General features: G+C 42.0%; 1 protein-coding gene across 1 annotated transcript; it reads left to right on the top strand.

The window, feature by feature from the left end:
* The first annotated feature begins 579 nt into the window (after positions 1-579).
* On the top strand, positions 580-3,991 carry TMEM213 (transmembrane protein 213). The gene is made up of 3 exons (XM_065400960.1): positions 580-661; positions 2,776-2,844; positions 3,822-3,991. The coding sequence occupies exons 1-3, from the start codon at positions 580-582 to the stop codon at positions 3,989-3,991; spliced, it is 321 nt and encodes a 106-aa protein (XP_065257032.1).
* Positions 3,992-14,477: the final 10,486 nt, after the last annotated feature.

Below are 14,477 nucleotides of genomic sequence, written 5' to 3'. Positions count from 1 at the left end.
CTACTCTCATTGCTATATTTTCTTTCCACAAGCTACTCTTAATATAACTTTTTATGAGTGATGTACCCGAATATTTGGATGCTAATATTTTAACTGTATTGTTAAATTTATTAACCTTAATTTGGGATATTGCAGATTATATACTATGTGTATTTTCTTTCCTTAACTTGTGTATTAGATCGTTTTAACATTAGCTTTAATACAACTTTTATATCAAAATACATATATAAGCAGATCAGGGGCCTTTGCAATAAGGATTGACTCCAATAGGTCTTTCCTATCTCTTACTACAGTGATCCTGTAAGGAACTGGGGCCTGACCTTCAGGGAACCTTTACCAGCTGCACTGTTTGTAATCAACTTACCCTGAAGGCTGCCAACACACAGATTTTTGTTTTGGTTAAAGCCCTTCTCTTTCACTGTACAGGAAAGTTCAAGGTGTACTGGCAGCAGGAATTTCCTTTGCTCCACCCTTTCCCCGAACATTAGGCTTGAATTTTATCGAGGACCTGCAAAATCACCTTCAAAGCTGCCATTGACTGCATATCGATTAGCACAGCTGCTCGGCCAGGGTTCCAGCATGAAGCACTTTACCATCATGCCCTGTACTACCATCACCCTCGTCTTCCTCTCCATCATTCTTCGGAGTTCTTACTTAGCAGGTAATTCTGTTCTATTTAGGTTCTTATACTGCAGCCGTCACCTAGGTATTCAAGTGCCTTGCACCTCAGCAGGCAGATGATTAACGGACTAAACAAAGATTTTGTTCTTGATTTATGCAAGAAACAAGCCTCTGTCCCTTATCTAAGAAGTGTAAAGAACTGGTGCTGGTTAAAATTAGTGATAGTTGCTGCAAAAGGATTACTTGAGGGGAGCACTCACAGTATCTTTTGGAAGAGATTTGATGTTGCCAGGTACCTGCTTTAACAATGCCACAGTCTGCTGATTCAGCTGTAGTTTGTTCTGTAGGATAAGTACTGGAGGCAGCTACAGAAGAGACATGTGGCTTCCATACTCAACCTGCTGGGTTAAACGACCACTTTAAAGTATCCAGCATTTTTCAGTATAATTTGGTTCAGTCTTTAACCGCTAATTATTCCAGACAACCAATTCTCGCTGCTCCCTTGAGAGGAGTGGCTGCTTAAAACAGGGCAGGTATTTTCCTCTCAGGATATTGCGTCCATTTAGGTGTCAGAATTTCTGTAACTCTTTCAGCAGATTTTTAAAGATGGGCTACTTAGGGTATGTCTACACTGCCCTGAAAGCCCCACAGCACTGCTGCGGTTGGCCTGGGTCAGCAGAGTCTGGCTGCAGGATACACATTCAGGCTTGGGCTGGAGCCCACGAGGAGGGAGGGTCTCAGAGGCCGGACCCCAGCCTGAGCCTGAACATTCAGACTGCTATTTTTAGCCCTGCAGCCCTAGCCTCACGAGCCCAAGTTAGTGGCCCAGGCTCTGAGACTCAGTGCCGTGGGCTTTTTATTGCAGTGTAGATGTACTCTGAGTTTGCTTTCACAGTATCTCTTTTTCAGCTAGACTGTACAAGTAGAGATTATAACCACAAGGCTGCTTTGTACTTCTGTGGTGCCTTTTTCCAAAGATCGCACATTATTTTACAAGCTTCACAACACTCCTCTGAGGTAGTTATTAACCCTGTTTTACGGATGGAAAAGCTAAACACAGACTGATGAAGTGAGTTGTCCAAGGTCAGGCAGCAAGTTGTAGCAGAAGCGGGAAAAGGAACTGGAAGTCCGGACTGCTCCTGCCCTTTTCTAAGCTGCTCTCAATATAGCTGTGCGGCGGGAAAGGACAGGATTCGCAACTCCCTGAGGCCAATTGACCTAAAGTCAAAGGTGGCACACAAGAATGTTATTCTGAGCGGGAAGATTTCTTTAGTATTTCCTGTAACCTCAAGTTTCGTGGCTCTATATTTCTAAAAACAAGGAACAAAATTTCTGAAAAACAAAACAAAACAAAACCAAAAGAGGAAGGATGGTCTTGTAGTTAAGACACTAGACTGGTACGTAGGAGACCTGGTTCAATTCTTAGCTCTGTCAGCCTTCCTGTGTGACATTGGACAATTCATTCAGGTGGGGATTTTCAAAGGGGCCTAAGGAAGGAAGACAACAAGAGTAGTAATATACACGCGCTTGAGTGTTGATGTGATTGGGCCCGAGTTCCCCCAGTTGTACAAATGAGATAGTATCTCCTTCCCTCCCACTATTTGGCTGTCTTGTCTATTTAGACTGTAAACTTTTGGGAGCAAGGACTGACTTTTTCTATGTTTGTAGAGTGCCTAGGCACAACGGAGCCATGATAAAAAAAATTAAGCATTCTGTATGCCTTTCGTTACAAGAGACACTTCTTTCTAAGCTAGTGCTGACAATGGTGGTCTGAGGGGAAGGGAATGCAGAGGAGGCAGTATCCTGGAACACACATTTGGGAACTGTGGGCTTTAACAGTAGAAGCCTCTTGCAGCACTGGCAACGTACAACAGCCAGACCAGGGGCAATCTCCTCCCGCACTAGCGATAGCTGTAGATCAGCTGAACAACGTGCACTGTGAGAGACAGCACCTGCCCTGGCAGAAAACGCCGTGCTCTGACATTTTACCTGTGCCACAGGAAAAATCTCTCTACCCCAGTTCTTCTCGCAGAAGAGGATCATCATCAGATTGCCTGTGGTCAGCAGACTCCAGCCGGGCCAAGACATTTCTCCATTTCCTGCCTTTGCTTTTCCTGTCTACGGTACCTTTTCTCCTGTGCTTTTTCCTTCCAGAGGCCGAAATGAGCTCCAGTGTTTCCTTGACAGACCGTGGGGACAATGGGAGCCAATGGCCATGCCCTGGTAAGACTTCTTTGATTCATTACTACAGCTCCTAAGCCTAGTGGTGAGATTACACAAAAAAGGCATCGAAAGGCAGCCATGGGGTAGGATTTATGTGCTATGATGCACTTAACCCAAAGCTCAGGTTATGGGTAAAGTTCTGTGAAACATTTTACTAGAATCCTAAATTCACCTGATATGGGTGGCTTTTGAGGCCTAGTGCTTCCTGGGACCACTCAGCCCAGGTTCACAACTTTCACGGGCCTGGACTAACTCAGTTTGCACAGCCTTTGGTTCCACATCCCTTTCCACACAAACCAGACCTTCGTTTTCTCAGGCACCAGTGTTTTGAGCCCCTTCCCTCCCAGCCAGACCAGCCACGTCTGTAGGGTGCTAAACCCCTTCTTAAAGAGCCCATTGTCCCCTCCCCACAATCCCCAGTTGCCAATCCCTCCCCAAACTGCCTAATGCGCTGAGTTTAACTAATCCAAGAGCCTCCTTCCAGCTGCTAGCTGCTCCAGTGCGTCCAATCTCGTCCTCTTTCCCAGGTACCAAACATTCCTGTGAGCCATGCACCTCTACCGGACTTTTCCCTGCTTCAGAATGACCCCCCCACACTCACTCATATTTAAATGAAATTTGCCTTCCCTCCCCCCTTGCTTTTTTTCTTGGAACCAACTACTTTTACCGAAATCCATCCCTGGAATCAATCAGCGGACAGATGCTGAACTATGTGTTTTCAAAAGATGCCCCCTTGGGGGAGCAGCAGCTCTTGAATGGGAGAGTTAATACTGTGCCCCACCACTCTATGCATTCAGCTAAATGAAGGCAGTTGGCCAGAGAGTGTAAAACTGGGGCATGAGGAGTTAGAGAGAGCAGAATGTAGAGGCCAGGATCACGTACATGCAAAAGTCATTCCCCCACCTTCCCTCTGGCAAAGAGAAGCCTGTTATGTGTAAAATGACCTGGATGGCTTGTTTTGCTTTCTCTGCCATCAGATGTGCAATTCTGCCAGGATGTCGCCAATTGCTGCCAGCTCGGGGTAGACGAGTACGGCTGGATTGCAGCTGCTGTTGGCTGGAGCCTCTGGTTTCTGACTCTCATCCTGCTCTGCGTGGATAAGATCATGAAACTCAGTCCCGACGAACCCAAGTATTTGCAAGCATGAGAGTTGCCAAGCCAGCAAGCACCAGTGTCCACCACGGTCATCCAGGGAGGAGCAGATGGGTTAAGAAGCAATGTAACTGCTTTGCTGAAGAAAGAAAAGGATAGTCAGGCATCTTATACTAAAAACGGGTCCAGATCCAAGTGAGGCATGGCAGTGCCTTCCCCAGGAGGTTTTATAGCTGATCCGCTCGAGCCAGCCAAGTCCTGGAGTGGATTCCAGTCCCTTGTAGTAATTTACAATTAGCCCTATCATGCAGAATGCCCCCTCTTTCCTGGATACCTGTACTCTGCTGTGAGCTTGCCACCTGCAATTCACCTATCATTAGTCCACATAACGCTTACAGAGGACAGTTCAGTACATAGCTTTTGACTGTTGAGCAGACAACAGGTTAGTGAAGCTAATTTTATTTATAAAAGATGCCCCATTAGCAGCTCCATAGTTAAGAGTGTGTAACCTGGACCAAATCCTCAGCTGGTATGAACTGATGTAACTCCACTGCTTTTATGGAGTTCTCTTCACACGAAAGTTGCACTGGTTAAACTAAAAGTGCATTAAAACTGATTTAAAGTAGTGCAGACTTCTGTGTGGACACTCAAGGCTTGTCTACACACTAAAATTGTGCTGGCTTAATTTAGAACTGATTTAGTTCAGCTAGTGCAACTTCTGTGTATGGATTTTCTTGAATCAGTTCAAAATTGCACTAGTTTAATTTAAACCAGTTTTTTAATTATATATTTAAACGACTGTGAACCCATCTGGACTCACTTTGGTTTAAGAGAGCCTCATTTTATTTTAATAAACCTGTTCACGGTCAACAAACTAAACCCAAAAAAGCCACCGTTAAACCAAAGTAAGAGTGTCCACACACGGGTTTGCACCCTTTGAACTAAATCAGCTTAAATTCACACCTTAGGTTCCAACTGTGCAACTTTCCTGTCTAGACAAGGCTCAAGTCAATTTAAAAACCCACCTTTAAGCCCTTGTCTACACCTGTGGTGGTGGCGTGTAGGTACATGTAGCTCCACAGCGCAGTGAAAAGTGGGGAGGCAGTGGGACCTGTGAGGCACTGCTCGGATGTGTAGAGAGCTGGGTAGGGTATATACCCTAACAAGACACCATTTAATACAAGGGAACTCCTCTGTGGAGAGAAACGCTGAGCTGAAATTAAGATCAGGAAATGAAGCATTAAAAAGGAAGGACTTTATTCTTTTGTGGCTTTTTTATTGTGAATTTTTTTTTAAACATGCGCAGAAACACCAGTAGGAAACAATCACAAAACATTGCTCATCAAGAAAACCTCACCATTTCAACATGCAAAAATTAAACAAAAGCAACATTCACCTGACAAATATTGGTGTTGGACCCGCCAACTACTCCTTTTCACAAAAAATATATATAAACTTGTATATTTACAAACTTACAGAAACAAAGGATTTGTATTTTGTCGTCATTGATTGAAAGAACAGTGACAGTTAAACACTGTAAATTACGGATGAATCACAAATCTTATAGCTATATATACACACAATGGTTTTGTCCTGATCTATTATTTTAATGGTGGAAAGTTGTGTATTGGTCTGACTGCAACATGATGTATGTTGTCAAAAACACCACATATTGCCTAGTGTCCACCTGCTGCAGAACCCTTTCCATTCTTTGCCAGTTTTAGGGAGATTGTTCTCCAGATTAGAAATAGATCAGTGGCTGCTGGAAGTGGGATTAGCTACGATTTCTATAGTTTTTTCATTACCTTGGCTAAGTCTGGAAAAAAATCATGGCTCTTGATATGGTGCAATTCCACCAGAAAACATACTTTATACACCAGTGTCTTGGGGCAACAGCCTCCCCTTCTCAGCAAGAGGCCGGTCTGAATTATATTTACTAAATTAATTATTTAGAATTTCTGTTGTAAAATGGATATATCCCAGATCTCCAACTCCTGTGTAAATTTTTTATGTAGTACAAGGGTCTTGTTTGCAAGCTGCATAAACCCCTTGCATTTGACATTACCAAGAGACTACTACACAGTACAGCATATGATTTTAAATACCTATTTGGGGCTGGATCCATAGCCTTTCAGTTGGAATCACTCCATTGACTACAGGGGCTTTGCATCAGGCCCTTAAGGAAAATGTAGTCCTGTTTATGAATGTCATGAGTATAATACTACCATCATCAATATGCTCTGGGGTCCTTAGAAGAAGTGGCAGTATCCAAAAAGCTCCCAGGCTACCAGTGCAAACAATTTAACAGTCCCATTTGTACACAGTAAGTTATAATGTAATTAAAACTCTTCTAAAAACAAAGACGGTCAACGAGGCATGTATTATATTTTTGCAATGATGACACATGTTGTGAGAGACAAACACAATGTAAAATCTACACACACACACGGCAAAATAGCCAACTGGTCTTCCAGTAACAGGATTTCAAGCATCAGACAGCAATTGCAGAAAGTGCAAAATTTAAGGTTGTATCCAAAAGACTCTGGAAATGGATTTTATAAAGATAAATAGAAAAATAACTAATGGGCTATCATATGCACAGCAGGGTACCTCATAGCTGGTGCACAACAGTGCGCAGTACCCAAGTACAACCAAAAGTTTATTTGTGATATGCAGCTACATTTGTTAGCGTATTTGCGGGTGAAAAACACATCACTGTAGGATTTATGTTGTGGAGCTGCTAAATAGCTTCTTTCTGACTGATGAAATCACAACAGAAGGTTTGTCAATGTGAAGATACACAACAAATAAGATGTCTGGTTTTCATTTGTAAGCCAAAGATGATTCAGTAGTGCAGCACCTTTTACAACTGTGTTCTTTATGCAAAACCATGAAGCATTTAGTCTGCTACAGTCACACTGCTAATAATAAATACATCCGACCAGAACTCAGCTGGTGTACACATCTGCATAGTTTTATTGACCTCAATGGAGCTATACCAATATACCCACTTGTCCCAACTTTTAGTTTTGGCATTACAAATTAGCAAAGCCAACCAATCTGTCTTTCACAGTCCAGCCCGTCAAGCCCGACTAACTTGTGTGCAAGCTTCATTTTCATCTGCGCTAAACCTCACAACTCTTAAGCTAGTACATACTGATTGTTTAAGATGTCTTAGGTATCCACATGTCTAAGACAAAGCATGCTGAAATGAAGATGGACTGACCATGTGATCTATTAAACTGAAATAACCTCCTAGAGGTGCCGATGGAAGCCTCAATGCTCAAATCATTTAGAACTTGACTAGTCAAAGCACGGGAGTGTGCACTGCACAGAACCACCTTGCACAGGCAGGAAGATGGACTAAATGCCTTCCCCGTCTCTAACCCATGTAATTCAGTCCTGGCCATCAGAACAGAGAAAAGGCAAAAAGGGTTGAATTTGGATGGTAAGACAAATAAGTATCATTGAATAACCCCAGTGTGAATCTTATCGTTGTTGGTCAAACCATCAGACTTACATTTGCTTTTGACGAGAGTAACAAAGATTCCCAATTCCAGGCATGAGATGTAGTACCTATAAAGAGGGAGGGAATATCCAGTAAAGTTGCCATTAGCTTAAATAGAACGAGAGTTCTATGCAGCCTAATAAGATGAATAGAGCAGCAGGAGGCTTGCAGCTGATCAGCTTTTCTAATACCAACAAGTGCCATTGAAATAAATGAGCATTAGTCGCAACACATGATTCTGGTGTAAATACATTAACTTGCTCTGAAATACAATAAATCCAACTATATCTGACTAGGGTTTTTCCTTATTCCTTAACTCAAGGCTAACCTGATTAGCATTTCATGTGTGACTTTTCATCTTTCTCGATACCACTGTTCTGGTAATTACGCATACTACTTACTGTTTCTATCAAGGGGCTGTTCTTTGGGGTTTTACTGAATAGGCTACACATTAATCAATTGCACTTTACAAGATCACCAGAGGGATGAAAGCTGGTAAAACACCAGAGCTTCTTACATGCACCTAACGTTGAGTGAAGACAGAGGTTAACTTCATAAGAAAAGATGGTCTGTACTGGGACTTCAAGAGCCTTTTTTAAGCCATAGAAGTTAATAGATTTCATTAAAGAAGTATACTTAATTACTCCCATTATAGCCAAGGACAGTAACAGGCATTCATGGGAAGCCACAACGTTAATGCTCAAGACCTCATGTATTCCGTGATTCAGAGGTTTCAGCACCTGCCATAGAATTCATCCCTTACTGCAGATGTGAACTGGTATCTAAATGTTCACTTTAAAAAGAATAAGTTTCCAGCCCTTATGTCACGATGATAACCTTCCAAATGTGACTGAGTGTAAACAATGCAGTACTGTCTTCCTGAGTCTGCAAACAGCTTGACACAATAGCCGTAGAACTGCCCCTTCATCTAAGTGGGATGTCAACTCTGAACCCTAAGGAGGTTGGTTTAATTCTTCGCAATTAAGTATCAGCATTTCACTGCTGATCATTGTAAAAGAAACATCCAGCTAACTCATTTGTGTTGGATGCAATGGCAAATATTGGGGCAGGGGCTGCAAAATGTTGCTGGTATGGAAAAAAAAAAGAATTCAACGTCTGCCTCAGAACATAAAGTCACCTCTGAGGTTTGGTTGACACCTAAAACTTAGGTCACCCTAGCTACGTCACACAGTGGTGTGAAAAATTCAATTCCCCTGAGAGATGCAGTTAAGTCAACCTAAGCCCCAGTGTTGACAGCGCTGCAGCATTTATAGCGTAGACATATGGTGACTCAAAGAGGGAGGGAAAGAAGAGATGCATCCACACTTCACCAAAGCTAAAATGCTTCCAGAGTGCCAAAACTCAGTGTCCCCTACGCTGTCCCATATTCTGAAAGCTCCAACTGGCCCCTCCTCAACTGTGGAAACCTCTAATTTCCCACTCTGCCAACATCAGCTATACAATTAGGTTTTTGCCATACAAATATCTGCAGTACGTTAAAAATTTAAGGCCAGTGTAAACTAAATCAACAACACACACTACACATTGTATTAGTCAGTCAGAAGCTTCCATTTTTATACTTGCCAAAAGGTGCCATAGAAGCTTGAGTTTGCCACACCAGCGAACCACAGAAACCAGGGACACTTGTAACATAATTTAAATCTGGTTGCTAGAGAGTACATGGGCTTTTCACATGCTACTGCAATATGGTTCTTTTCAAAAACAGAATAGAACTATTTAAGCAGTCGGCCTGGGCATTTTGAAGTTAACCCTTTGGAAACAATGGATAGATTATATAAACACTCCTCAATGACTTTCTCTTTTTCCTCTGATTCTGGTCACCACTCTCGTTTCTCTCTCTCCCTTCTCATCTTGGTTTCCCTTTGACACTTTCATATTCACTACATAAGATTTGCACAGCACTTTAACCACATAAAAACTCTGTAATTCCTAAGTATTGGTGATATGTTTTTTAGAGACAGACGTACCTCATCCTACCTTCAATCTTGTGTCCCCATCATAACTCTTTCCTTCTGCTTCTATGCTCCATGACCACCTCACCCTCCAAACCCTTTAGTCGTCTCCACACCCTGCAGTGTTTTTTGAAACTTCAAGGCTCTATACTCTCTTATCCAGTTCTCCACCCCATAGGTGCATTCAGTGTGTGTTGTGACAATCCAAAAGTCCTGTGAACCTCCCCTCCTGGCTTCCTAGAGGAAAACATGCCATTTTAATGACTCCCTAGTTCATCTTGCCATAAACTAATCTTTCTTCTCTGATGACAGCACTTTACATGACAGTTCTTTTCCTCCACTGGCTTTTTACTATAGAATATTTCTGTGTCAGCGGCACTTCCAATGTCCTTGTCTAAAATAAACCACGTTGCACACCACATTATTTGATCCTCAATCTTTGGTCCATGGACCATTGGTATTGTATGGAGAGTTGGTTGGTCACATGGTGCTGGCCTTTCCTAGTCTCTAGCTATTAGATCAAATTAGTAACAGCTAAACATTCAGCCAAATACTTTCTTAATATTACACTTCCACGTTACACAGGGATGTCAGGCAGTTATGAATGGGAAGAGGAGGGGTCCACATGCCAGTGAATGGGAAAGGAGGTGTGCATGAGACACTCTCTCTGTCAAGTTGTGGTCCACACAAAGACATCGATTGAGGATCTCTGACTCATGGGGTGTCACTAACGTAATATATTGTACCTAACAGTTCCCAGGATCTGTTAGGAAAATATTCTCTTCATCAGCATGCACAGAGTGCCTTAGCTCAAATCAATACCAAAGCTAGTAAATTTCATTTTCCTTTGTTAATGTTTGTAAACTCTCTGAAGATATAAAGCACTTTATAAATTCTAAGTGTTGTTATTTTATTGCTGGCAGACACACAAAACACTGGCATTTGAGCCTTCCGGGGCTTTTCTCTACAGCTGGGAATTCGTAGTAGATTGAATGGTAAGAACTAAGCTTTTAGTATGAAATAAGACTTACGTGTCTCTCACATCAGTGGCGCCTCCCTCTTCTGAATCCTTTCTAGAACTGACAGAATAGGCACCCAGCTACATTTTTGCCCCAGTATCTTCCTGATAATCAGGGATTATAATGTACTTCTTTGCCCTGCAAAAGTGAGCCATCACTCAGAGTTTAGGGCCTGATTCTCTATTGCTCTATGCCTTGTGTAGCTATTTACACCAGTGAAAAGCAGGTGTAAAACTCAACCACTCTGATCTGGTAGCATCTTAAACCCACTTGCACTGGTACAAATGACTACACAAGGCACAGAGCAATGGCAAATCATGCACTTAGTTATTAGTCAGTGTTCACAGTAAGCTGACTGAGGCATCACTAGGTCATGTAGTGAAGAATCACCAGCAGAGACAGGGTCCTCCTACTCCCATGCCTTCGTTCTAAGCAATAGGGACAAAATTTTCCTACAGCGGTTTATAAAATTTACACCTAAAACCACATTTAGGCAGCTAAACAGAAGTGACTTTTCAGGGATCTTCAACTCTGAAAACCAGACCACTTATTTAGGTGCCTGACTGAAGAGACTTGCATTTGACAATTTTGTTGCAGAGGGCTGCAGTTTCATTGTACTGCAGTGGTGTCCTATTCCCACCATTACCAAGGCTCTAATTCAAAATCAAGAACTCAATGGCAGAGACTCAAATGCTGTTCACTACATAACTCTCATTTGCTATGAGAAACTTCAGCACCCACAAGGCCTGACCCAAAGCCCAGTGAAGTCTTCTGTTGGATGAGGGCCTTAGCGAAGGTACTACACATCAGCCCTAATACATCTACTACATTCTTCACTGTATCACCTCACTTTCCCCCATTTCTCACTTAACTCCTTACTGAAGTTCATGCATATGGTATCAATTAACAGAGCCAATCAGCAGAGATTCATCTTCTCTGACAGGGTAGCGTAATTAAAACACCCATTATATTAAGTGTATAGGAATAAAGACTTAAGGGTAAGTTTTAATATTCAGTTGATTCTCCAATGCTCTAGTAACTGCAATATTTCAAGTTAACCTTACCATTCAGGCTGCCATTCTGTCATATATCAAAAGCTAAGCAGGCCTGAGCCTGGGCAATGCTAAGGATGAGAGATGTTCATGGGCAAATAAAAGTGGGATTTTCTAATGTCCTCTGCACACTAGCCTAAACTCTGTTCCCATTGAAATCAATATTAAAACTCCCACTGGCTTCAGTGCTGAATGCTTCTGAAATCCCACCTCAGAATGCAGCAGGAAGTGGTAATGGTGATTTCAGGAAGTGATGTTCTTCTCTCCCCATCTATTCTGAACCAACACCTTTGAGTAGCATTAGGGGGCACTGTGTTGCTGGAGATGCTCTCTTTCTGAAGGGACAAATATCCTTCAACACTTGTGGTCACTAAAAATCCTACTACACTTTTCACCAGAGCAAGATGGCTGGTATCAGCATCCTGGCTAAATTCCAATTAGGTGAAACTCCCCTGTAGTTTACACTGAATAGAGGATTTTTCACTTTATATCCTGAATGGTTGCAATGTGTTGCTTTGACTGCAGAAGTGGAAACGTTGCAATGAGTACAGAACTTATCTCTGTTTGTAAATGGTTTTATGAATGTCACACACTTTGGGAACTTTTGATAAAATGTCCTCTATAAATATCCGTTACCAACTTATCTGGTATCACTTTAATCAGGGTCACAGTTTAATACCTCCTGTACCAATCAATCCATAAGTTTGTTTGCTATTCCACTATTGTAAGTGCCGGAATCATCCATAGCTGATAACCCTTTAATTGGTTTAATGTTTGACAACAAAGCTACATCTTTTAAACTGCCACAGATGGTGGCTTAATTCACAACTCCATCTGCTGTTTTCCGGTTTCCAATGCTCAATAATTTCCCGCTTTATTACTATTTCAATGTTTTCTTTTAACTACAGAACCACTCTTCTTCCAGGTCTGTCTTTTAAATCCAGAACAAGGTTAATGTATTGCTGTATATAATGATACTTTGTTTTGTATACCAGTAGAAGGAAAAGCAAGGTCGCATTCTATGGTAAAACTAGCTATTGCTCTCAAATTATACACATCACAGGACACTCAAAAATAAACAGCCTGACAGAGAAAAACCTTAAGGAAATGGCCAGTGGAACATGACACAGGAGTGCCACAAATATAGCTCCACAGGAAACCTGACAACTCTCAGTCCTCAGTCTCTTTTCCATCCTCTCTTGATTCTCATTTCACTGAAACTTTGCTATGTAACTACCAACAGCAGTCACAAGACTAAAATAACACGAAACCAAAAAACCCACATTAAATTTTCATAGAGGTTTAGCATACATAAGCTGAAGAAAACCTTCACTTCATCCATTCAAACATAATGATCAAGGCAAAAGGGAGGAGTAGTCTGAACATTAACCTCCAGTTATGGAGCAAGAACTACTGAAAACTAAATAGGCTTAGCCATTCCAAGAGAAATATTTGCTTTAAATGTGAAATAAGGCATCAGTAACCAACACACAAAACCAAAACTAAATACTGCAGCCTTGCACGCTACATAGGCAAAGACCTTTAGCATGCTGTTCTAGAGTAAGTGCCCTAAAGTCACTTTTCTGTCCGTTGGCCTTCAACAGAACTCTGAATTGAGCTTCTGTTCTGGGGAGTGACTCTTTAAAGAGGCATTGTCGGGTTCCATGTTTTCTGTTCCTCAGTCAATTCCATCTACCTGTAAACTCACCCTGGGATCTGAAAGTCAGACTGGATGTTCTCTGGCTAGCGCATCATCAACAGCAACAACAAAGGATCTGTGGGCCAAATTCAACCCTCATTCACATCTCTGTAACCCGACGGTTTTCAGAGGAGTTGCACCGGTGTAAGAGGGGTAGAAAATGGATCAACTACTGGAACTCAAGCCTGATCTACACTCAAAAATTAGATCAACCTAGCTATGTCACTCCGGGCTGTGGAAAATTTTGTGCCCTATGCAATGTAGTTAGGTCACCCTAACTCCCGGTGTAAATGGAGTTCTTCCATTGACCTAGATACTGCCTCTCGGAGAAGCGGATTAAATACATCGATTGAAAAACCTTTTCTGTTTGTAGCATAGCTATACTCAATTATTCTATTGACATGTAAGCAGCAGCAGAATCCACTTCACTCTACCAGAACTGTATTGGTTCTACAGTGTTACAAGGAGAAAAAAGTAACACAAAAATAAAACACAACCTTACTTCTGACACTGGAGCAAGATCTGACTGAATGTACATGAGGAGCAGATTTGCTGAGCATGAATTTTTACAGTCATTCTTCTGACATAAACTGCACTTCAAAGAATGTTCTGCATGCACAGGGGAGACCAGGCACCGAGCAGCCAAATCCTCTCCGTGCTTCCGAACCACAGAACTGCTTTGAAAATTCTCCTTTTTTAATTTAGGTTTCTCCTTCCTCCCTCAAGCTTTAATCTCTAGCCACATTGGAACATGTGAATATCAAGAGGCTGGTGATAGTGACGTACAGAATCTCCTTTTTCGCTTTACTTTTAGTATAAAAAGTACTCGAAATAGGCAAAAGATGCCCAAGACACAGGGATGACAAGACTTTCAAAAATGGGAGCCTAAAGTTATGTTCCTCTGTCCATGCTGAGACACCTAAATAAATGTGGACATAGGAGCACAACTTCTGGGGCTTATTTTCAAAAGTCTTAGTCTGACTGCAGAAGTAAAGAATGAGCACCCTGGGTGAAGCTGCCACCCTCCAAACGCTGGATATGAAGCCTTGCTGCGAACTGCCCTGACTCTGGAGCAAGAGGATCGGTCTTTAAAATATCTCCTCTCACCTGAAGTTCAGATTTTAAACACTTCCCGCTATTAAGCCTATCTGACCACCAACGTTCCCTTTTCTGAATCACATGGTCACAGAAGCTACGCAGTGTTTCCTAAGCAAAACTATCTTTGAAACTATCACTGGACTATTAGTATAATCTCCTTGTGAATTATGTTTTATCATAGGGAAGCATGGG

This window comes from Emys orbicularis, chromosome 1, assembly GCF_028017835.1.
Source record: "Emys orbicularis isolate rEmyOrb1 chromosome 1, rEmyOrb1.hap1, whole genome shotgun sequence".
NCBI lineage: Eukaryota > Metazoa > Chordata > Testudines > Emydidae > Emys > Emys orbicularis.
This window is presented reverse-complemented; position numbering and strand designations above follow the sequence as displayed.

Excerpts from the sequence above, each read along its gene's own strand:
- TMEM213 (XM_065400960.1), top strand. The coding sequence starts at position 580 with ATGAAGCACTTTACCATCATGCCCTGTACTACCATCACCCTCGTCTTC. Across the intron at positions 662-2,775 it reads TCGGAGTTCTTACTTAGCAG|AGGCCGAAATGAGCTCCAGT; the intron begins GTAATTCTGTTC and ends TTTTCCTTCCAG. Across the intron at positions 2,845-3,821 it reads GAGCCAATGGCCATGCCCTG|ATGTGCAATTCTGCCAGGAT; the intron begins GTAAGACTTCTT and ends CTCTGCCATCAG.